Source organism: Varroa destructor, unplaced genomic scaffold, assembly GCF_002443255.2.
Source record: "Varroa destructor unplaced genomic scaffold, Vdes_3.0 BEIS01000001.1, whole genome shotgun sequence".
Classification (NCBI taxonomy): Eukaryota; Metazoa; Arthropoda; class Arachnida; order Mesostigmata; family Varroidae; genus Varroa; species Varroa destructor.
In genome coordinates, this window is record NW_019211454.1 from 56,851,091 (window position 1) to 56,876,517 (window position 25,427).

General features: G+C 40.7%; 2 protein-coding genes across 4 annotated transcripts in view; one reads left to right on the plus strand and one right to left on the minus strand.

The window, feature by feature from the left end:
- Window positions 1–212: 212 nt before the first annotated feature.
- LOC111243453 (proclotting enzyme-like) lies at window positions 213–9,083 on the minus strand. 3 transcript variants are annotated; one of them, XM_086977178.1, is made up of 8 exons: window positions 7,763–9,083; window positions 4,154–4,299; window positions 3,448–3,948; window positions 3,091–3,209; window positions 2,348–2,628; window positions 1,645–1,826; window positions 1,251–1,284; window positions 213–880 (listed from the first exon to the last, which is right to left on the minus strand). In XM_086977178.1, the coding sequence occupies exons 1-8, from the start codon at window positions 7,911–7,913 to the stop codon at window positions 846–848; spliced, it is 1,449 nt and encodes a 482-aa protein (XP_086833304.1). In that variant the 5' UTR covers window positions 7,914–9,083; the 3' UTR covers window positions 213–845. The 3 variants fall into 3 exon arrangements, with proteins under 3 accessions (XP_086833304.1, XP_086833303.1, XP_022644779.1); XM_086977177.1 differs by lacking the exon at window positions 1,251–1,284 and having other exon boundaries at window positions 7,763–9,079; XM_022789044.2 differs by lacking the exon at window positions 1,251–1,284 and having other exon boundaries at window positions 1,645–1,793; window positions 7,763–9,076.
- The window catches only part of LOC111243452 (sodium-independent sulfate anion transporter-like), a 52,289-nt gene continuing 35,033 nt past the window's right edge, over window positions 8,172–25,427 (plus strand). The window contains exons 1-3 of the mRNA XM_022789043.2: window positions 8,172–8,315; window positions 12,827–12,877; window positions 16,065–16,146. Coding sequence (XP_022644778.2) covers window positions 8,172–8,315; window positions 12,827–12,877; window positions 16,065–16,146 — 277 coding nt within the window. The remainder of the gene's footprint in view (window positions 8,316–12,826; window positions 12,878–16,064; window positions 16,147–25,427) is intronic.

The window sequence follows — 25,427 nt, forward strand, 5'->3', positions numbered from 1 at the left end:
GGGGTGATTGAAAGCAAAATTAGTGTATCATAACATCATATGGAGTAATATTATTATCCTGTGATTATTATGACCATTATTGTTTCGGTAAAGGTAATTTGGACAGACAATGGTGCCTTATCTAGGCATGGGACAAGACGTAAGGTTCAAGAAGAAGGCAATGGTAAATAAACTTATCTAAATGTATACTTTCTCAAGAACGACATAGACGATAATGTTAGCATTTAACAATGCATTTTTATTACGTTTATATCTACAGATACATTATATTTACAAACATGAAAGCGATAATTAATGCTACAGAGTAATGACTGAACGTTATGATTGATTCCATATGCTAGCATTGTCTGATAGTTCTCATCGCTATTTTCAAGACAGCACACCGAACAATGAGCGTTTTAATGAGACAGGGCGGTCACATTGCAGCATAAACAAAAACGAATTCAGTTAGTTAAGACATCGACAAAAAACAATGAAGTAAATGTATTTTTTTCAAGTTAGGCTCTGCCTCGGTCGACGAGCATAACAAACCTTCACTTCCATCAGGCTCGATTTTCTATTTACAATGTTCCTGAGGCTTACCTATATACTATAGTAGGTACGATAAATAAATACGCTTTCCTACAATAACTTGTTTATAACCAGCTCTGGCTTGACAGTGGTATGGTGGTAGACATCTTGAGCATTTGTTAAGACGAGTAATCGGGTTGTGGCCGAACAGTCGGCTTCAAAAGTTAAGATTAAGCCAGTCGAGGTATTTAGTGATCCGTGTGTAAGCTCCTGGATATCCCGGTGTTGCACATCGTTTACCAAATGAAACGATCCCTATCAGGTAGAATCGGTCGTCATCGAAAAATACCAACGGACCACCGGAATCTCCCTAACGAAAAAATATCAGAGGGGATATGAGGGAGGTAGGTCTAGGTTCCAAGACACGAGAAAATAGCCGGCAGCTTTCGTGAAAAAAAATGTTTTTTTTTTTAAATAACAAATTAGAAACAATATAGATACATTCAAGTTTACTAATAATCGACACTTAGCATTTATGAAAAATAAACAGGGCCTCTGTTAAAAAAACTGTAGTAACAAATAAGCGAATAATAGCAGAAAGCCAAAATCAGGAAAAACATAAGCTGTCAGCACCTAGGATGCCGCACGGTTATGGTAGAGAAGGCATGTCAAGGAGCAGCACATTAAAAATCTGAGATGACCTTTCTAAGTAACTAGGTATTTGAAGAAAAAAAGCTTACCATAGTATGTGATTACGGGCATACTGTAACATTGCTTTAATAACAATAGCAAGGAATGAAGATACGTTTGTTAGTAGCTTAAGGTCATACGAAATAAACCAGACCTTATCGCTTAATATCGTAATATTTCTTTTATAGACATAATTATACTTTTCGATACGATAACTATCTTCTTTTTCGTTCTCTGTCTCGCTCATATTCGTGGTCGTTGCTGCTTTATATCAAATTTAATGTGTCACAACCTTCTCATTAAGTAAATTTCGAATTGTACGGCATGACTATCATTTTAGGCTGCATGAAATTGAAAAGCGTTTTCGAAACGTTCATATAATAGGTCAACAGGCAAAGATCAAACCATTGCGACCTTATTATTGATTCCCAGAAATACTCATACCTGGCAAGAATCCTGTAGGCCTAATCCATCTCCAGCGCAAATATATTCTTCGGATATTGTTACCTCCTTCTGAAAGGCCGCAGCACACTCCTTCTGGCTCCAGATCTTCACCTGGGCCTGCTGAAGAACATCACTTCCAGACCCTCTTCCTGTGGCGAACAGTACCATGAGAATCAGATGGGCTTAGCCATCAATTAACAATGACAGGATTTAGCGTATATGAACGGTATAACGTTAGATAATGGAACACAACTGGCTGGAACATTTAAACACCGTTCAAATATATTATTGAATAATAATTGGATGTGTTCCCCTGGTAAATTACAATCTCTAACGCCTAGCGCCACAGCATACAGTAGTTACGTTTACCTACCAACACACAAGCTACGTATTTCGTAAACGAACTCATTTGTTAGAATTCAAAAGCTTGTCATTTTTATTTGTAGTCAGAAATGCTTGTAAATGTACGTATAAATAATAAGGTTTTTTTTCTGCTTCATACTTTCCACAGCTCGACCGTCGAAATTCAATAACTACCTGTCATTGAATGTCTATTTCATAAAAAGTACGCCCAATATGCTGACAGGACGACTACGCAAGCTGTTAAGCTAAATCATTGCCAATCAATGGTAGCCAGGGTTTGCCAATAACTTGCTTGTTAATAAAGCGGAGTTCCCTTTGTCCGGCTGTTACAACGCCTTACCAAATTTCGTGTAACCCCATCCTGTTACGAATCCGTAGTGTCCAGCTATGTTTTCGGGCACCGCTTCGTAAGGTAAGCAGACAGGTTGTATATAGCGCGTGAACGGTACTTCAGCTGTTAAGAGTAGCAGAGCAATGTCGTTGAGATAGGTTCGGGGGTCGAAGGCGGAATGACGCCGTATCCCTGCTGCTGCGACTTCAAATGTAGAACCTAGCGGTAGATCGTTTGTCGTCTGGAGGTTATGATCCCCCAAACGAACAACGAAAATACTTGGTGGTAATCTGTGACAATAGAGTGGAAAGAAACGTTTAAAATCATCTATTTAACGTCATAGTACTGAAAGTATACTGGTGCTGCGAGATAGATGATATTGATGAAGTCAACTATGTTAGCACATCTGACTGCTAAATCAATTCGTCTTTATTCTTCTTCGATCTACTTGGCGATCTTCGGGATGCCATATATTTTTTTTTGTTTAGGTAAGCTTCTGCTATAAATCTCCATTTGCTTTTTGAACCGTACGAGAATATTGTCTAATGTCATCTTATGCATCAGAGGAATTAGAAACCTTTTGCAAGTCGCATGAACCTCCTTACCATGATAAATATTAATTATTTGAATAAAGCTCTTCTTACTAGATTGTTTTGTAAATACCACTCCTAAAAATGGTCATGCTTGAAAGTGGCTACAGTGTATAACGTCAAATAAAAAGTTTAAGTAAGTTTGTGGGCACGGCAACTTACGTTTGCTGACGGGTTCCTATTCCGACGCAATGGGCAGCCGTTATAATATGTTTGCTGGAGACCAGAGCTCCTCCACATGTATGCGTCGACAATCCATTGTACCGCACGTAGATTGCTGCCTAAGCAACGAGAAGTATGTAAAAATAAGAGAACTTTTTACTTGCGGTCATGGTCCAATGTAAAGCTTCGTGCGAAATCGAATTGAATCTTTCAGCTATAGTTCTGACAAAGCCCTTAGTTATAACATTTTCATTTTGATGCGAAGATAGCTTACTATGGCTAATTTCATCATCCCTATTTAAAAATTCATATTCACCAGAAAGCCAATGCTACGGTGTACTGTATAAGTCCACGCACCATCCAAGGCCATGCTCCAGGTTGAGCATCGCTTCCGCCGACAATACGACTAAGACTAACGTTTGAAAAACCACAGGTCTGTGGCAAGAAGTTAGGTTTAGCAGGTCTGCCAGGAGGGAACGGACGTATGCTACCCATACTAGGGTCAACTGACGAAGCAGGTAGAGGAAGCGATGGTGGTTTTGGACGCGGTCTAGACTGAGATGGCTGGCGTTCTTTCGGCGGATGTTGTCCTTCGGGTCGTGCCGGTTGCTCAGGTCGTACAGATGCTATACCAAACTGAGGAAAAACGGGAGCCGGTCGCGGTTGTTGCGGCAGTCGGTTCGGATACTTGTCATTAGGTAGGGTGCCCGGATAGATTACTGTTTCCTGCTGATCAGGAGGTGAACCTTTGTCCGGCTTCTGGTTGGCAAATTGCGGTTTAGCTGCAGTTGCTACGGGATCTGGGCTTGGCGTAGAATTCTGGTAACTGTAGGGACAGCATAACAGTGGTGTCTTGCCCTGTGGGAACGAATTAAGATTCTTAAGTTTGCGTCTCTCACAATAGGAGAGAACGCATGTTATTGTTTGGCCGTTAGCAGGTAAGTGCATTTTGATATGTGTTAATGAGTCAATCAAACAATAGATCTAGTTTTTCTTCGTAAGAAGCAACCGTAACTCTAGAATATTATTTTGTCCACATGATACTGCGTGACATACTTCGGACCTCGAATCCACAGATGAAGCGGCGAAGTTGGTTGATATCGCGAATTGTTAACAGACCGGGGCATCTTCGCACCATTATGCAGATTCCTACTTCTTGTATGGGACTCAAGCATTCCCCTTCATTTTCCGTAGGGAACTTCCATCGTCCTGAAATGTTTGAATGACCATTTAGCCACCGGTGGTAAAGGAGGCAATGCATCAGGCAATTCCAAGACTTAGTTTTCTGATATCATTGATGTATCAAAATAACAAGGTATCTGTGATATGGGGTCGACGACTGTAACTTTATGCAGTACGGGCACCATTAATCTGCAAATTTCTTGCTCTGAACATATCTAAAACGACACTTACAGATAATACCAAATTTCTGATCGAATTAATTAACTAGATTTTAATTTTCAAATCATAATTTCTAACTTGATACAGGAATCTACGTTGACTGATCAACTATAAGCGTTTTGCTTAGTCTCAAATGTATGAAAATCTGCCGGCCATCTCTGGTTTGCAACGAGTCGAATTGCAGGAGAAAAATATTTCTAGATACCGCTGGCGTACGCATATGGTCATAAGCTATGATAGAGGTACTTCATAGAGCCAGTTTCGCCAGACATCGTATGCGCCTCCCAGTACAATAACTTTATGCATACAGGGTACATTAACAGCAATCTAAAGTCATACGCGTATTTCTAGGCCAGACAATTAAAGCGGTAAAAAATAAATACACCGGCTTCTGAGGAATAAAGTACTAGATATGCACCCTTCTTCATTGTTCTCAAAGCATGCTTTCCTCCATAGTTTTTCTTTGACGATGAACTTTATTAGCACGATGTTGGCCCTTTCCGAGAGGGCTGGCTCGAGACGCCTCTCGCAATTATCGAGTTTTCATATGATGCCATAATTGTAACGCGACTATCACAGGAAGACAATTAGGCCGATACTCATAAACACATCGATGCACGTTCGATTAGCCGATGCCAACTGCGATTGATTTCATTGGCGGACGCTGGGTCAGAGACGTCGCAAGGATCCAGATAGAGGCATATTGATATTGAAGTAAATTGGTTTTGACAGCTACGGTGACGAGTGCCTGATGGTGTGCGAAGATTAACTGTGGCCCTATAAAGCCAATACGGCTGCATTTAAACGCGCCCATATTGGCTTTATATTTATCAGTTAAACCACTTCGTTAAATTCTAATTTGGATTTTGTTGGAAAAGTAGCTAACTCAGATGTATATACATATTTAGTGTGAAGCTTATCCTCTGGGGGTGCAGCGCGAACACAGAGCTGATTTGTAGATTTCGTCATTAACTGTTCAGTTGAATCAAAATAGTACTGCCGAATGCAGCATATGTATACCTAGTGGTTGATATTATATCCGCTACATAGTAAATAGCTATTCTAGAGTATTTCACCTGGAAACTACGGACAGTTCGACTTCTGGCGTAATCAAGGGGTTTTTACCAAAGTCCTCGATTCAACGTAAACAGACAATCTAAAACAAGCTTCGATATAGGCATTTTTCATCCAGCATCGTGGGAATCTGCCCGCAGTGCGGCTGCGGACGAGCGTACACGCGTTCGCTGTCATCCGAATGACTTGATGCGAACGACTACGTGTACTCGATATGAAAAGGCTAAAACCGCGAGCAATTTAAAGCTGAACAATTCGATTCCGCACTTGATGATACTTGACAATGACTCTTGACAGCGCAGGAACCCATTTCTTCCCATAGCGCAGGTTGGTATGCCTCGCTGGGCCTACTGTCCGAACGATTGCGGCCTACTAGGTCCTACTATAACGCACACAAGCTGAGTCCGATGAAATGAGATCGAAAATTCCCAGAGGCCGATCGCAAGCCAAACGGACGCGGCCTGGAAAACTCCACCGGTCTGACGAGTATGTGCTGATGCTGTACGCTGCGCTTGGCTTTCACTATCGTCCATCTAGAGTGCAAGAGTCTAAGGAACCTGATAAGTTCTGTCTCCATCCTGCGTATAGGCAACCTCTATATTTCGAGTTGTACGTTCGGTGTCGCCGTTAGGCATCCCGAAAGCATGAAACGAAGTCCGTCTATGCCGGGGTTCGAACTTAGACCACAATGTGTCGCTAAGATCAGCAGGCGCCCACTAGGCCCACTAGACGTGAAGCCATTAGGTGTAAATAACCTGGTTATATAAATGAGACGATTAGCGGCCCACAAGCCCAATCGTCGGAAGCCAGGCCCGATAACAAACCGAATAATGCCAGTGACATGACGTATGATATAATTCTTTAAACTCTAGATCGGCCATTTCAGGAACCGTCTTGTTACCTCGGCTTTAGACCAGCCTGCAGAGTCGTATATACTCTTAACTATTATATTTTACAAAAAAAAGATAGTGCTTTTATCAAACATCAAGCAGCACAATTACGAAATCAACTTCATCATTTAATGAGGTCAGAAAACAATGGTCTATTTGTGTCGGCAGATACAGAAACTTGGTTCACTGATGCGTACGCACACACACACACGCGCACACATGTGTGACCCGGATATTGTTGTGTGAAGATGAGAGCTGGCATAATTTATAGAACATATATATATATATATATATATAACGAAATTTTCATTTCGGTACGAACATTCTAGTCTAGTGTAACAGGGTGAGTTACGAATATCACACAAATACTATCCCCCGCAGATAAAGTAACAGCAGCGCTAGCATCTAACTATTTTCGGCACTTATTCAAATCGACGTAATTTCTTGGAAACTGTATGGCTGTGCCTTCATGTTAACGCACGAAGTTTGAACTCAATAAATTTTTAATTAGAACGAACGGCCACGGTTCTCAATAGCATTGAATGATGCTCCGAAGCGCAGTTGAGAATAAAGAGCATCCATTCACATAATTTCCATTTTACCCTTACCTCCTCATTGAGGCACTAGAGCTTTTTGAGGCATAATACTACCTAACAACCCAATGTTGTCAAGAACGTATCTGATTATATATGTTATAACTTTTCTGCTGTTGCGGAAGATAAGGCGAAACTTTTTAAAAGGGCCTTGTTAGAAAACAAAACGAACCTTGAGGAAGTAATGAAAATTATCTTCTGGAACTTACATGCGGTATGAAAACATCATTCATTGTCCACGTCATCCAAGAGGCGTTTTCGGTTAGTAATATATTTATTTTATTAGATATACATTGAAACGATGTAGTTTCCCCAGGAGACTGTTAGCAACATGGAGCTAAAAATTGAAAGGAAACTGACACAAAGTTGAGGGAATTACACAATTCCCGTTATGATCGTTAATGATAAATATGATCAATTTTTCATGAACTGGATAAAAAGTCATAGTGTCGAGTTAATTGATACATACGAACACTCAAACGTGTTATCATTTCAGGAGCTGCAACTTTTTTTAATATGGATACTCCTGTTAAAGATGAAGTCGAGGAAGAAATTTTATATATTAAAAATACCTTTCAGATTGTTCTGCCAGACTATCACAATTTAGATTTTCAATTGGGTTGTCTACTTGAGTAAGCTGAATTATGCTGAATTTCTACTAGTTAAGGCAGATGCGTTCCTTCCTTACAGTTCAACCGTAAATACAGTTCCTACCTTGAACAGTTGTGCTGAGAGCTCCCTCAAGATCAGTAAATGCCTCACTACCGGCTCCTTTCTGAGCTCGTTCCAAACCGCGTGTTGCAGCAGCCATAAATATCCAAAACAAAGCACAAGACATTTTGCTAATCCGATTGATGAACACCATCTTGCATCTACATAAATGGTTAAACGATATCTGAAACTTCCCCTTGCCGACCTGCTGCTGGCTTAAGCTCAATCTCTCAGGAGCGATTAGATGGGTAAAGCAAAGCAACCGGTTTTCGGTGCGCGGAACTAGATTTATGGAACTCGACGTTTGTCGTCGTCCTTGAATACGTTTGTCGTATAATGTTTTGTCACTTTTGCTGGGGTGCCCCTGCTTCTTTGTGCCGACCTTCTTTTTTGGCTGAACAGCGTCGGACTGATGTCCAGTGCTGGCTCGCCAACGTCCTTTGTCTTCAAGAAGAAACCGATGGTTCTGCCTTTTCTGACACTCGTACCATTTCACATCCTTTCAGTTACTGCCGGGCGAGAGGAGAACCAGCCTGTTGCTGCCGTACTAAAGTCGGTTCGGATGCTCACAATGATGCCATTGGTCAACTGTGACTGCGGGATAGCAGCAAAATTCCGCGGAGAGATCCACCCGCTCAGGCATCAGTTCCCTTAATGTCATATCACGCACTCCTATCCAGCAGCAGGGGAAACCAACGATGTTGCTCGTGGCACTGGATGCAGTGCGCCGGCGCTAAGCATCAAATCCGCTGTAGGTCACCAGAAAGCGGGATAGCGATAATGTTCTGGAGTAAACTCTCTGGTGTACACCTTTACGATTCGTGCGGTAGCAGCAGAACGAAGCGGCAAATGAGAACAAGCTTACTGGCGGAAGAAATGTCGGCCGCCAGTTGGTCGCATCACAAGGAGACGATGATCACCAGATTTGCTAAAAGATGTTCGCGATATATCTTCTCGGTCGACGCGCCCTTTCTGACGTCAGTAGGAAAGTTTTCACAGTGAACGTCACCGTCAGCCGCAGCCACGATGCGTTGGGGCAATCACTAAATGCACTTTGCAAATCGCAGAGGTGCCTCTGCAGTAATCAGTTTCGCACGTATATTTGTTTCGTTTTCTGCTAGACGTGGGCATTTTTTGTATGCCATGAAGGCGAGACTTCGTCTTTTTTTTGTAATATGATGTCTGTGTGGCTTCGATGTTTGCGTTAGGTTTTACGAACAATAAGTGAACGAGGTACGTGCGTCAGGTGACCAGTAAAAAAAAACATCCTTCTTTTCTAAGTAAACAACAAGCGACTCTACAGTACGACTCGGCGGTCAGGTGACATTTATATATATTGTCTGCTTTATAAGTTATTAGAAAGCTTTCTCTCGTTCACTTCGCTCTTGCAAATTTTCATAGATAAATGTCATTGTTACTTTATCTTTATGTTAGCGATCTCAACTGAGCACTGAACTATATGGAACAACCGATTTCAAACCTATGATAAAAATATAGGACAACGTCTCTGTGTGTGCCCATTCTGGAACGAATAAACGTCCTGTTGAGACGTTATATTCCACAAAACTACGGTACGATAGATATGATTAATAAGGCATATATATCCAAATACAGTGGTTAGCTATGAGAAAGGAGAAGTTCGAAAAAAAAAAAAAATATCGCGTTGTAGGCAATTAACTTATTTAATAACTTTGATAACTCGCCGATTTGTATGAGATATGCGTATTTACTTTGTATGGGTTGCAAAAATCAAAATATAATTTGTTCGTATATTTAGCTAGCGTTACGATAGCTTGCTTCTAACTACCGTATTGATGTTTTATACGTTCTTGACCTTGGCCTATGTTAAAGAGTCAAAGCTTTGCCCTTTATAGACAAATACATGTTCGATAGTGATGTGATTATTTCGAAAAACGGAAGCCACAATTCGAAATAATGATCGATCGATGCCGCCCTAGGCGACATATTATATTACGATACATTTTTAGCCTTCACATTCGACGATAACGTTGTACAAATTCAAAAAACACCAACAGGCCGTACATAATAGAAGGTCTTCGCGACTAATACGCTCACAATTGCTTCACAGCGTTTTTGGTAGTGAATTTCCTCCAATTCGAATTTAAATGAACATCATATATTTATAATAAAACAGAAACAAATAAATTTACTGACGCAGATAGATATTTAGCACCAAACCACCATGGTCCTGAATAGTTGTTGATTATTTCAAGAACTTTATATCGCGGCTAGGTATTCCAGCAGACAGGCGGCTGTCTCCTAACGCGAAACAAACCCTGTCTATGCCGTATGGGTTCGAACCTAGATGACAACGTATCACTACCATTAAGGAGCAAAAACGTTACCTACTACGCTATCACGACGACTACCGCTTTATACCTAATAAGCATCTGACAGCCAGTACATGATCGTCTATTTCTATAGAGAAAAATCGTTATTACGCTTCCATTTCAAAATATCTATATATATATATATATATATATATATATATACATATGCCTTATGAGCAGTGGAACATTGCAAAAACATATCCGATGCTTAATTGCAGTTTATGTTTTTCCCAGTTGGCGATATGTAAATAGCGAGCGCATCACTTTACGATTCAGTGAGTGAAGTCCGTGAACGGATGACGTTTTACCTTCATTGTTGATGGTGCTTAATAAATGCTAGCAAACTTTCAATGGGACGATTTAGTAGTTTCGTAGGGCCTGCGCCCGACCCAAGCTCCAAATTCGCGTAGATAACAAAAAAAAAAAAAGAAAAAAAACAAACAAACAAGCGATGTAACTTTGCAGATTTTCAATTGTAGGCTATACGAGTACTTCGTGAGAAATAATGCCAATGTGGCCAACAGTATGCATTTGGCAAAAGCTACAAAACAGAACATGCGCGGCATCATCAAACGCTACACAATTTACAACTTGTTACAGATGAAATCAGAACTCGTCCGGACGACGGTTTGAAATTCGCGCGATAATTGTTTAAAAAGTTGTAACTAGTTCTTTGCCGTGGAGCCATCGTGAATACGACAAATGAATCTCGTTTCCTAATCGCTACCTACAAAGCAGAGAAGATTCTCGATACTCACAAAAAGTGAACTTGATCAGTTTTCATTAAAACCGTAACCTAGGCATAATTCAACCACATGAAACAAGGGTCAGTGTTCAATCTCCAGTATGAACGAGCCGCACCGTGGCGCTGCCTATGTACGGCCTGTTAGCTTAAAACATTAACTCAAAGCAATTTTACTGCATTGACGTTATGCAGCAATTATAAAAGCGGCCAGTTTTTGGGTCATCAGTTGTTTCGGTCAGTTATTCGCTGAGCGTCACAGGTCCATGTTACACGGAGATAGTACAGTCCTATTTTCAAATATGGCGGGTCCGGTACTCTGTAATAATTCCTAACGTTTCCAGCTGCAACTGCACAATGTTCAATAGCACTTCAGACAAAGCTCACATTGGTGTATAAGACGAAGTACAAATCATCAGGTTCTACGCGCCCAGCGATAGGGCTGATTACTGTTGAGAACTTCCACACGATTTAAGATATCAAAACTTTGCCTTTTTCATCGATCCATAATTTTTTTTCCATCATCAGGATGCGGCTATCACCTACAATCGTGCTTACGCGATACCGTATAGTCATCTCAAAGACAAAGATAAGTACGAAATAGATCATTTCCGCTGTCACATGGTAAAGTCGAACAGCTCTATATTCACCTTTGATATGTATTTCGTAAAGCAAATACGTTGCGTTAAGTTTGTGATTAAGTCTTAAGTATTAAGGTTAAGAAAGCTAAGTTAGCTAACCTATAGATAAAAACTTAATCGTAGTTTGATTTTGAACGAATAGCGATATTCGTCATTCTTTGGCAGCTTCTGACGCAGCAAAACAGACGATGTTGTATCTCTTTAAAGTACCAGATCAATAAGCTATACATAATAACAGTACTTCCGTTACATTGCTCTTAACGCTTTAGATGATAACTGAGTTGTTTTTTTAATCCAAATGTCTCATAAATGCGCCCATCCTATACAGGTGCACATACATGTACTAATCTGCTGTCGTTGGTTTTAGAGGGACGCCAGCTTCTTTTAGAACGAAATCACAGGCTCATTATGGCAGAGGCAGGAGATTCGTGTCTGGCATGTGAGTGTAAACCACCTATTCTCCTACCAACCTCCAGATAAGGCCCAATCAATACTCTTATTTCGGCTGTCTGTTCTTCTTTGCCTCGTTTTGTGCATATGTAGGCTCATAAACCTAACAAGAACGGATTTTGGTTGTTTCCTTCTTTGAATCTCTTGTTTTCCAGAGTTTTTTACCCTACTACTGTCGGATTGGATACAATTGGAATGCACTAGGTTATTTTACAGTTGGCAGGTTTGAGCGAGATTTAAGTGTGCTACACGTACCAGTATCAATTCACCTATGGCCTAGGCATACGAAAAAATCAAGCAAACAATAATTCCATTGACTGGAGTATTTTTTGTCTGCGAAAGGAAACATAGTTTTTCTCAGTGTAGATGCAACACAGGAATGATTATGTCTTAGTTTACTCCAAACACAATGTGTATAATATTTATGTTTTTCAAGTTGGTAAAAATGTGTTTTTCGTAACAGTTTGGCCTCAACTCTAGCAAAGTATAATGGAAAGTGGAACATAAACTACCGCTTAAACGTTAGGAGAGATAGGGAGAAACGTTAAAGAAGAGAAAGAAAAGCGTTAAAACGTTGTATAGAGCTAGCCCACCCCTTTAACTCGTCTCCGAAGACTATTTGTGATACCACTATTATTGGATGTCTAGTGTTTCCCTAAAGTTCACCTCGTTTATGGTTCAAAGCTTCTGGCAAAGAAAGAACTGGTCAGTTATGATAGAAACAAGACTTTTTAAATACGTATGTTCTTACGTCTTAAGAGGAACTGTGATTTTTTCCCATATAATTCAGTTTGTCCCAAGCAGAACATTATATGAAAGTGGTAAATAGAACAATGTGGGTTAGGTCAGAATCGAATCGAAAAAAATAATAACTTCAACGTAGATCCTCTGCTCAGAAACGAGACCGTGCATCGTTTTGGAAACGTACACGGATGTAAGTAAAACGTCATTTAAAATTTTGTATTTTAATTATTTAAACTCTGGTTACTGTTCAAATACGATGAAAGCTACAATAATCTGGCTAAAAACAAATGGCTGTTAGATAATATAGAGTAGCAAACGAATGCTTGTTATAATAAAACAAAACGGAAAATTAAAACATCGAGTAGGCGAAACTCCAACGGCAAACGGGCTAGATATAGGAAAAATCATAACATTACGCAAATGCAACCTTTTGTTAGAAATCCTCAATGGGTAGTCGATAATCCTCGACTGCTAACTAGATCCCATAGTGTACAGCCATATGCATGCCTTGTTTCCATTCAAGAAACCTCTTTGGAACAAAAATGGGCTAAATAAGTTCTTGTTATTTTATGAACTAAATTCCCTTTATTTGGTTATTCAAAAGCTGAGACGTCTTTTATGAACGTTTCCTTTTGCGTGGTGATAAGGTGCGAACAAAGAGAAATATGTCCATTCGTCGAAAGATGGCGTTCACTCTAGCCACACATATACTAGGTTATAAAGCATTCGCACATTCACTATTTTTTTTACTACGTTGGACCTGAGACGGCCTAAAATGTCCTAGGTATCCGCATAAAACATCGATCATACTCTACGTGATTTTTTTGGATGAACGCGTATCAATTTTGCGGAAGTTCATTTAATTCACAACAACTGCGCAGGAACGTCACCTAGCGGTACGCAAGACGAAGATCAATTACTCTTGCTGATCGGCTTTTGACATTGCGACACCATGATTGCGATGTGAGATTAGAAGATTACAAGCGATTAATGCAATCGTTCCTACTATCTTTGCCTCAACATACAGCCACAATTGATTGCTTAATTTCCACAACTGATAATTAATACGGATTCTCACACCAGATCGTGCTTTTTACCCGTCTCCATGAAACATAGTAAGGAAAAACAAAGATTGTCTTTTACGTTACGGACTCCTTAGCCGGCTGGCTCTGTTCTGGCGATTGTCGTATCCCCGAAAATTTTCCCCCAGGAAGCTACCGATCGTGTGGCCATCGATCAACATCTGAGCCGTTTGACACAACGAGCTAGCTGGACCGAACGTTCCTGCAAATTTCTCTTGTCACCACCCGAAGACAGGAACAACCGTTAACGCTGTTATAACTTGTTACCTATTAGCTACTAATTTCCTGACTTGCAACAGCCATTGCTACTACACTGTAATAATCCGCTTGGTGCTTAGCGGTAGAATATTGTCACGTCCTCTCATTACTTATATAAGCTGAAGGAATCTGAAAGGTACATATGCTAAAAAACTATGTTCTGTGTCAGATGTGATGGTGGAAGAGACCGAAGTTTCCACACTGGGAAAGAAAAGAAAGGAAGACGCAAAATAATGGCTGGGTATCGTAGCGTAATCACAGACCCGTGCTGTGGCGTCTATAGTGGAACATTTCATCTTTTCCGACACGCCAAATACTCTCATCGCCTCCTGTATTTATATACTCGCGCGTCGACTTATGTGCGACTTTGTTACATGAAATAACGGCTATTTCTCTGCTAAGTTAGTGGGGTTGTAGTTAACAAGACGGGCTATTAGCCGTAGAAGGTATATCTGGAGGAGCTTTAAGACAAAGTGTCGTGCATCACGATTAAGCTCCAGAGACCTATTTTATTATTAACAATTGAGAATCAGTACTTTATCGTTTAGAAAGTAGTGAACTAGTCATGCCGCCTTCATGCTGAAGATATGACTCGTCAATCGATTCCATATGTCCGAACGGCAATTCCGTAGGGTTGACGAGAAGTACCCAATTGAAACGCGTAGCAATAAATAAGGTTTTCGCCTAATCTGAACTATACTGAAACTGCGGAGCTTCTAAGAAGGCCAGTGGCCGTACTAAAAACTGTGGTCCTACAAAAAATGTCGCCCGCATCAAGCGATGTTTTAATTTAGAGTGTAATATTTTAATGTAATAATTTAGAGTGTAAAAATCAATACCGCATTATTTAGTTCTAATAAACATTGATCGCGGGAATCAAATTATGATTTAGAGCTGGGCTCACAATAGGCCGTGTATCTGCGTAATTTTTTATCGCAACTGCCGCAGAAGATTTATGCTATTTTGGCCTAATACAAGGTACCAAAAACTATTGTATAGTTAACAAACGAGATCACAGTAGAAGTTCTCAATTAGCAGCGTGCTTTAGTGAATTATCCTTACTATAACGGCCGACTGTATGATACGTTTGCATGGAAATGCGACAGCTTATCTCTATAAAGCTCAATGTATGAATAATTACTGGGAAAAATTTTACGCAGATCAAATAATTCCTATTTCATCAAATGGAAAAGTAAAAGCTGGATCCTGAAAAAAGAACACCTATGCAACGACGCGTTCTCAGTTAACGCAAGCGCTAGAGTATATTGTTAATTGTTGCCTGACGTACGCGTCCAGCATTGCGTAATTAGGGCTAATTTCACGGTCGAACTGGGTTACGATAGAGCTTCCCTTGTCGACGATGATCAGCGTTGCAAAGCGAACGATAGTATATAGACGAACAGTTGAATCGATTAGCATCCTCGTTTTGCCTAGTGGATCCTCCTACCTTCACCAGTTTATGCCGGTCCTGATATGGTCCAGAATAGTAAACATAGTTTTATAGTTCAGCTCTTCGTTCCCTTTGTAGTTTCTGCCCGTTATGCTATTTGCCTTTTAATAAAACACATACATCTCAATTATCTAGATTGCAGTAGGAAATCGCTGCTCACTTATTAATCGCGTCCACTCCGCAACATGATTCGTAGGCAAGTAGGTTTTTTTTTACTCCCACCACTTTTGTGTACCTTGTCTACTATGCTACTGTTTATCGTGGCCCTCACACGTATGGCCTACCTACCAGGTCTTCTTTAACATTTTTCAATATATTATCTTTTTTTTCTATGTATCATACCATTCTGTTGGATAACAACAACTCCTTCCACTATCCAAGCGATAAGCGACATGCGTCGGCTGGTCTCAATTGCGTTTGGCGGCACGAATCTGCCTATCTGGACTGACTATTGATTGGACCTTCTACTTGATCATCTGATTATTACTCTAGCGCAACACTCTAAACATCTAAACACAATACATATTAACAACGAATTCTTCTACCTACTTCGCTTTCTTACTTATGTTTTTCTCTTTATTTTTCAGCAACTTGAAGTTCCGTGTAACTGGCCGATATCAAACAGTTATAACGATGACAACGTCCACACACAAAACCAAGGCCACCAAGGTTGGGTATAGTATACTTGCTTCTAACGAGGTAGATTGCGTCCTCTTTGATGGTGTGTATATATATATATGTATATGTATATATACATATACGCAAATATATGCACAGTACTATCTTAATAGTTAATGAACATTCGCTCTCTGTAGACTTTAATTACTGCAGAGAGAGTCTTTTTTATGCAATACGGATGCCTTGTATGGCTACAGAAAACACTATTCTGTCACCATATCAATATTGTTGTATAGTGACATTTTGACTTCGAGTTCTTGGCTCGTACAAATTGTGGAATTTTCTTTAAAAAGATTCCGAAAAACAGGATCGTAATACGTATCCGGTGATTGTTTGATTGCCCGTCACAGTGGAAACCTCTGCTATGCTACGGTCTTTGTAGGAGGTAGCAAATGTAAACTGTTAATAGGGACTTAGTGGAAAAAGGCGCGTTAGACAGGGTCAAAATGCGTGTTTGGACTTATCTACGTACAAGATCGAACGCATTTGTTGAATAAAGAATAGATTTCAAGCCAGAAAATGCCTCCGAGGATCATCCTGTGGGCGCGCTTTTAGTGCCAATAGCGTTTCGTAATTATGCGAAAGACGTTCGTTTATCTGCGTTCATTCACAAACCGGGCTTTGCAGTCACAACATAATGAATACAGAGACTAAAATGCATCGGGCTTGTTCGTTACCCGCGTTTTTTTCTTTGTAAGTAACTATCACATGTTCACTCGCAGTCGAAAATTCCATCTGCGGTAATGGCGTATCTAGATGACGCTTGTCGGACCGATGCTAAATATCATAAGTTCTGTTTGGATGTAACTTTAGCCATACCGCTGACCAAGCACTCCGATGTCTCCCTGCCTGCTCCAACTAGCTGAGCGGTCTAGGGTGAATCGTTCGGCAAATTCCGTATGTCAGAACTCAATTCTACTGTTGACTATTGGTTATCATTCAGAAATCAGCAACAATCGATAATTATCAAGTAGTCTCAATGCGTAGCTGGCACAGCGCAACGAGCAGTTCGAACAATATGAGTTCGTTCCAACCCGACTTTCCCTGGCAGACCTTCCACGAACCCTCTGCAGGTGAGTGGCCGTCTGTGGTGCGATACGCCGCAGCATTTTGCCGTCGCCGATGAATTGCCTCCTCACCGTCTTCGGCAAGCACCGCGCATATACCGCCATTGCGATTATCATAATCTGTTCGATTGGCACGACGGACTCTTACAAAGCAAGGAACAACCGCCATCCTGATGACAAGATAGCGATCGGTAGCTGGCGGGAACACGCGACGCCCGATGCCAATCGGCGCAGAGAAAGTGTGAACAGGCAAACAAACGAAGGAACGGACGGATACGCCTAGGTAAATCTGACACCAAGCAGACGCGGCCGGTGGCAGTAGCGGTTTATGGTGCGCGAAGGATCTCGCCGTCTCGAGTTTAAACTTGAGGCGGACATAGCTCACACGTCCTTTCCCACGAGCAGCAAAGGCATCAGTCGCAAAGAAGATACACCGTGTCAGAGTCCAGTTGCCCACTGTCGTTTCTGCTGCTGCCGCTGCTGCAAACCCTTAAATTGGCCCCGTATATAACTGCTAGGTGCAAAAAGGGTATCATTCAGACGGCAGTAAAGACAGCAATGAAGCTGCAAGCCACTTCAGTTTTTCTTTGAGCTTCACCCAGTTCTATGGGTTAGCGTGTGGCTCAAGCAACAGGTTGTTGACGCCGGATCACGACGCCGTATGAAAATGAATCCACAGGAGAAAATTGCGATATTATCTTCAAGTTAAGATTTTATCCAAGCCACAGAAGACTCGGCCGAACGGGCCATGTTGACAGAATTTCTGTTAGGCCACTAAATGCCAATAGCTTTTTTTCGCTATCAGCATATGTTGGTCATTCATAATTAAGATCAAACTTGAAAATATAACGGAAAATGGAGATAGTGCGAAGCGCAGGTAACAAAAGTATATAAAAACGTCGACGATCATTGTGCCGAACGCTGAGGCGTGATAGTTAAATCAAGTTTTAACTGTGAACTTTGTGAACCGTAGAAGAAACAAGGAAATCGACTTCAAGAGTACTCGCCGACACCTAGCACGCACGTCTGAAGCTAACATGCATATTGAAACAAAAGAACACGGCATCAAAGGTGCGTAATTCAGGCCTACCTCGAGTACAGATCATTGTTATGGCAATTATTAGTAATAACTATATTGGAAGTTCATGTAGTTACTGTGCTACCAGCTGCCGTTACCCATTACCCGTAAAAATCAACTAATTCGACGCCAACGTGCCCATGCTGAGTGTTTAGTCCTGTGGAGCACTATGGCTATGATAAGCTGCACAAATTAACCGTTTCAGATGGCAAAGTTACGAATCCATTGATTGACCAATTGACAGAAAGCCGTACAACCGCTGCTCTGAAAACAGGATTTGCCTTTCGAAATCCATCGATTTATTCGTTGCATAGAAACTCTGACGCGGATATATGATAAAGGAAAAGCACGTACACTGTATAGTATCGTTGATATATCGGTGCTCATAATTTGGTGTACCTGTTTCAAATTATGCAAATGTGACTTTCCATTAAGTGGCCCAAAAAAATACAGAATATGATCGTATTTTCACAAGTAACTTACGTAATTAATGCGGTAACGTCCTTTCCATTGCGTTTATTATATGTGGCCGCTATTTGTACGTGCTGTATAAAGCGTATCGATTAAATATGCACGCTTTAAATTCAATTCTTGGATGAATTCTATTTTTTTTTTTAATTAATTTAAAAAATTAGAACGGGCTGCAAACAAATAAGCGATAGCGGAAGACGAACAAATGTAAAAATTTCCTCATTTCTACCGTGCAGCCAGCGGTAGTAAATGATCTCTATGCTCATAGAAACCATTCGTTCTTATTGAAATATCTGTTATGCTTGCTTACGATAGATAACCCCGAACAGACCCAAGACCAGCCACTGTGGACATGTAGCGCCACTGAAATGTCTAACAGTAGGCTGGACTCGTTTACGCGGAGATCTAACGTCAGACTTTACTTTCTATTGGCAAATTTGCGAGTATGAGGCCGCAGTAATTTACATGTATCTAACCAGACTAAGACCCGAAACCTTCCGACTTCCCTCGAGCAACCCAGTTCAGTAAGCGATTTCGCCTCAGACGGATCTGAACAGATCGTACGTCGGCCTGGTACCAGACTGTTTAGCGATATCAAATTGCCCCTAATGCAAGTCCCGTCCTAGCTGTTGTATTGGACGAGCAACTCCAATTAGATCGAGTTTTATTACCAAATCAAGTTGCGATTTATTCAATCCTTTAACGTTTTTTTTTCTTTTGTTAGTATTAGACTGAATCCAAGCGCTTGGAAACGGAGCAGACTGGTCAATTGAGAGTCAGTTAATACGAATTTGAACGGTAAGCGCTTGATTAATATAGCATGCATAAGACATACAATAGACTGATCTGCTGCACATTGGTCTGAATGCTATCTACTGATTACATTGTTCCTTAAATAGATCATACAATCTTTGCGTATGATTTTATGTACACACGCTCAACAGAATTTGCCAAACCGCGACGTGAGCTCGTACGCCATAGTAAATGATCATCGCAGTGCTAGAATTTCGTGTCGAACTTGAAGCTTTCGCAAAGAAATGCTATCTCTTCAATGTTTGAGCTGTGCTATAAGCTGTTACTACATGGGTATTGAAAAAGTACATAACCCTTTGGCATGCATCAGCGCCTCTGACGGTACCTGAAGGCCCGTTCCGTCTCCATTACAAGCAAAAGGGATACTTAGAGTATCACGTATTGTTTGTAAGCCAATAGCTCTTGGACAGCCCTTCATGTTACAAGGGTATTCTCCACAGGGGGCTTCCATCCTTTCAGAAGGGCGGCGCAAATTTCCCCTAACGTTGTACTTCTTTACTAGTAGATTTAATACTCGGGCAAAAGTGAGTTTGGCGACTTTATCGGGTACATAAAGCTGACGTCATTCAACGTCTTACTGCACGCACGGGTAACATAAAGACAAAGTATCTAGTTGACGTCTTCGACCGACGCAAGGACTTTGGCGTGAATTTACCACCAACCTGGTTTTATTCATATCTGCTCTTTTGTAGTCATAGTGTTATACATGTAGGTCAAAATGCTAGACGTAAAGCTTGCCGTGCTTAGGATTACTTTATCAGTCAGCTGATCTGGTCTGGCTGTCTTATCCCTATAAAGTATCTCAGGCATCACTGTGCATCGTAGCTCAGCCGGTTAACGTCGAACGGATACGATGCTGACGATGACTGACAAAGCGCGAAAAACAGATTACGTCTCTGACACGGATTAATTGTGTAATAAAACTAACCTTCCGTTGGGCCTTTCGATCCACTTCAAGTCAACATGAAAATAAATGCTATAGAAAATGCGCCGTCCGCTCTCCTATCAGATCCGTAAGCTCTGTATTCTAGCCTTCAAAATAGTGCGTCGCTCAATGATGACACAATTCAATGCCGTTGCGTCACTGAAAAAAAAGGACCACATTCAACGCTATTAAAATTGCACATTTTTTCTATAATTGAATCTGCTAAATCAGCATAGGATGCGAGCAGAAATCATGTTATGCAATAGAGAGCTATGAGTGAACATCTGGATGTTCACGGAAAGCCAGCGTTTGGGGTAACCGGTTCGTGGTAATCGTTATGTCGGCTTCTTCAAAGGCCAGATTGCGAATCGAACTGCCCTAACTAGGCGGAGGAAAGCGTCTTACGCTTAGTTTAGGACAGAGAAAACATTATCTCTCTAGGATAGGTTAAGCGAGCAGCAAATATAAAAAAAAAACACTTATAAAGCTGGGAACATGGGCGAGTAACCGTTGAGAGCCAACGTTTACAGTTTACAAGAACGTTTTGTTATGGTGCATAATGTTATTCTCAAAGAGTAAATTTCTAATTCACAATTGATAAGTATGGTATCGTTTATCAAAAGCATGTATGTAACGTGACTAGTATGTGTTGCTGAATCTATCTGTCCTTGTTGGCACCTCTGTAATTTTTGGGCTGTAAAAAGCGAGGATCATTAGGAGAAGAACTAATTGTAATGGTAGAGGTGTTACTTTGACCGCATAGTTCACAATGGGCCAGAACAAATGACGCCACTCGTCGACCGGCTAAACGAGACTGAAGTCTACATACAGTATTACATGGTGAAGACCACACGACTCTGATAGCAGTAGTATATAAAGCATATTTCAAAGTGAAGAGACGTCTATCGACGAATGAATTCTGCCATAATCTATTGATGAAAGGATTATTTCCTAGATGTTCTCTTAACGCAAACCTCGTCTATCGAGGGTTACGTCCCTAAGATTGTCATAACGCGTATCGTTTGACTATGCACTTCAGCACACGATAAAAACAATCTTGTGTTGATCAGTCCTCCGCTCGTGTCCGCATGTTTTCCCCGCACGGAAAATCTATCCCCTCAGACTTAGATACCGATCGTATCGGTATATGCATATATATACTAATCAATCGTTGTATATTGAAATGTATGTAAAAGCTCTTGTGTACGTTTCGGTATATGTTGACGTAGTGATTGTTTTACGGCGACCCTCCGAAATTTCAGCGCGCGTTCTTATTAAGCACAGTTGAAGGAACACATTACACATATGACGAGCGGAACACGTACCTAGGATTGCCATCGCTTGCTATCTTCTTTTCCCTTGCGACCATATACTAGCTTGCCAAATACCTGCGCAATCCTATATGTTGTTGTCAAGATTTCACTGTCGACCAGACCAGTGAACCCAGAGCTGATCGCGGAAGTTGACCTCATTCAAGCATAAAGTGATCTTCGAGCGCGTATTATTTGAGCAGTTACCTTTCAGAAAAAAACACTTTACTGACCGAAAAAATGTCATTATCAGCGGGTAAGAAAATCATAATTCGTAACACGCATGTCTACTGCGGGCTGGGCTTCATTCTATTGAAAGAAACAATGATCAATCGTGCAAGTATGTATGTAACGCTGTAGCTTATCACTAGCCCGTTTTCAATATTTGCTAACCCGGTATTAAATAGATATACAGTCACCTTTCCCTATAAAATTTCTGTTTATATTGAACGTCAGCTTGCGCCGAAATTCCAGCAAAACACTACCAGGTACACCAGTTGTTATCCGTGCGTATGTGTATACCAAAGGACCGATCGCATTGTATTTATGTCGTATGCTAGGAAAACAAAAAATGTCTGTAAATAATATGACCGGATTGAAGTAACTGATTCGAATTCTTCCAGGTGTAAACTAGCTCTTTTCTTGAAAAAATCCTCTATTGTTTGAGTGGGTGTGGATATCTTAGAACTACATACAATAGAGATACAGAGAAAATTTCTTCGTCATATATATAGGTAGGTAGGTGTACCGTCTCAACGACCTCGATATTTTTATGGGCAAGAATATCTGCTGCAGGCTGACTTCGCTTTCCTCCGCATCACACCGAGGCCGAAGAAACAAGAAAAACATCGATGTCACGCCATCTGATTCAACGCTAAATATAATAAATGTGCACAAGACTGCAATTGAGAAAGTTAGCCGGCCGGCTGATCGAACATCAAAAAAGGACTCGAGTGCCTTTTTATACTTTTTTCATACGCGTATATCAGTCAGAAACTAGGGAATCTGGCTGACGTGGAAATAATTTCTCAGCGTCCTTTATAGTAAATGACATTATCTAATCAACGAATGCCGCTAATGCAATTTCTAGTCGTATGTTAGCTGTTCAGCCACTAGTAATTTGTTGGTATGATTAATTGTCACATTTATTAAGACCAAATGGACAAGGCATTACATTGACTGTGACGATCTCACATTCACATTACAAGCTATGGACATTTCTTCAAGAGCCCTTTCACCGCTTCTCGTTCCGTCAGTCATCAACAGACGTAGAAATACATAACACAAAAAATCAACTACGACGTCTGGTTACTGCCGAAAATCGTTCATGTCACTTCGGTTCGCTTGATAACTTCCTCCAGAATACCCATTGGCACTAATGCTGAGGCAGCGGAAGTTGCACTAACTTATTTTGAGAGTATCTGTTTTCGGCTAAATCGTGAAAATACTCGTGATGCAGACAGCACTGTCAGAGCGCTGCTTGAAAGCCAAAAAACACAGTCGCCTTAGAGCACAATCGAATAACCCGATCTGAGTTTTTCAGCATTCAGACATTAGCAGACGGCGTCATAGCTGGAGTGATGATTTTTACTAGAGGTGGAACGAGCTTGCACAGTCTCGACTAAACAGAAATGCCATGCTTTGTAAATAGATAATCTTTTCTGATAACCTCTGATAAAGTTATGCCGGACAACTTTCTTTGCTTCTAATTAGGCCCTGGAAGCAAACGGCTTCCAATGAACATAATCGATGCTGTATACTTATATATATTTATTTCAGTATAAATTTGACATACGTCCATGATCCCCGTAGCTTCGTCCGTAAAATAATTCCAACTAAGCCCATATGTGATTGTCGTTATCCTTGTGATAACAAACCTTATTTGTGTTGTCCAAGTTGTCTTCGGCTAATGTTATGACATGTCGTCAATACCGACACAGGGCCATATGTAAGCTAGCGTTCTAATATCGACTATGGCGCCTTCGAAGAACATTGTCAACACAATGGCGTGCTTAATTTCTTCAGTTTTAGTTGGCACGCGAAAAAGGCCAATACATTCGCGCACACTATTCCTTGTTTGGACCTTAGACTACTATAATTAGTTATACGGCTTTAACCTGCTAAATGATCGATTTGAGAGCGCAAAGCACTTCTGGATTCGATGTTGGCACTGCCACTGGAAGTTAGCGATCTTCACGTACATATTGGCTGAGATTCATGCTACTTTTTACTAAGATTGTCGCAGATTTGCCGTTCTCACATACACTACTGTCTAATGAAATGGTGATCCCATGCTTAATGTTGCATTAGGCAAAGTATTTTGGTGGTAATCGTTTTAAGAGTTAGAGAACGCCAAAGATTTGATGATGTTATGCGGTAGTACACGTATGGCATTATGAATGTAGCGGTCGCTGTTAGTCCAGTCACCAACTTGCGATAGCCAATCGAAATGGCAGAAAATAGATTCTTTTTTAGCCCTCTCTACTTGACCAAGGCCATCCATTGCAGACGCGGCGATTATAACAATCTAATTTGACCTTCTGCCAACGGGCAAGAGGTCGATCTGTTCTTATGATGCTGATTAAAGGATCCGATATATTCAAAAAGCGCGCGTAAAAACATCCGCTAAACAACGTTTCAATCACAAGAGACTTTGATGCAATATTGAGAGGCCCTGCTATGTGATGGAGCAGGCCATTTCGGTGAAAAAAGACTCGACTTCTGCACTGAATCCGCCGATCCAGTGTTAACTATAAGCACACAGTTAACCAGATATGTATACTTGTCCAACTTATGCTGCCTGTTAACTCTTACGTCGCGTTTCTCCATAAACAACTAGATCGCATTTCGCTTCGAGTAACTATATAGCAAACTGTGCTTAAAATACGTTTTCAATCAGATCTTCCTACCCATATCTGTTCAGCTAGTCGTATGCTCAACCATTCTCTTTTAGTTGGTTTAACGTTCACCAGCATGCGGAAACTTTTTACTGCTTTTTATTACATATCTATATTTATGTGGTTGTGACGAAAGAAAGCCATGTTGCTCATTACGTATTGGAGGCCATAAATGATATGATGAAAATATTTGCGACGTTGTTGCAAAGTAAAACATTTACATATTTTCATTCACTTAATACGTAAATAAACGTTACATAGCAGACAGGACGTATGCACATTTTTATACAATTTCGTGTCTTCAGATGGCGGAATACGTCGCTGGGCCTGGTATGGTTAGTTTTGGCTTCTTGGAATCGACTACTATCGGCTTCGGCGACACACTACATAAAAAATAGTCGGCCGACTTCTCGTTTCAACAGACAAAGTCAAACGGAGATTTCCCGATCGCGATTGCAAACTGTAATCATGTCAGATTGGGCTGGGTTGGGCATTTATTGACGCAGACTATAAATCATTACCGATTTTTAGCGTTTTCTGAAAAGACGCTTCCCGTCAAAATGAGTGAACGTTGTATAGATAATGAATCAACTGATAATATCTAATAATCGGACATTCATATATATAAAAATCGGATAATAACGGATTTAATAATGCAGGCTAGGTCGGAGACTCCTTACGATACAATCCAATTAAATAATTGTATTATTA

Bases quoted from the DNA above. Each gene is read 5' to 3' on its own strand.
- LOC111243453 (XM_086977177.1), bottom strand. From the start codon at position 7,913: ATGGTGTTCATCAATCGGATTAGCAAAATGTCTTGTGCTTTGTTTTGG. The intron at 4,300-7,762 runs GTAGGAACTGTA...CAAACATTTCAG, and splicing joins TCTCAGCACAACTGTTCAAG to GACGATGGAAGTTCCCTACG. The intron at 1,827-2,347 runs GTAAGGCGTTGT...TTGATGGCTAAG, and splicing joins ATGGGGTTACACGAAATTTG to CCCATCTGATTCTCATGGTA.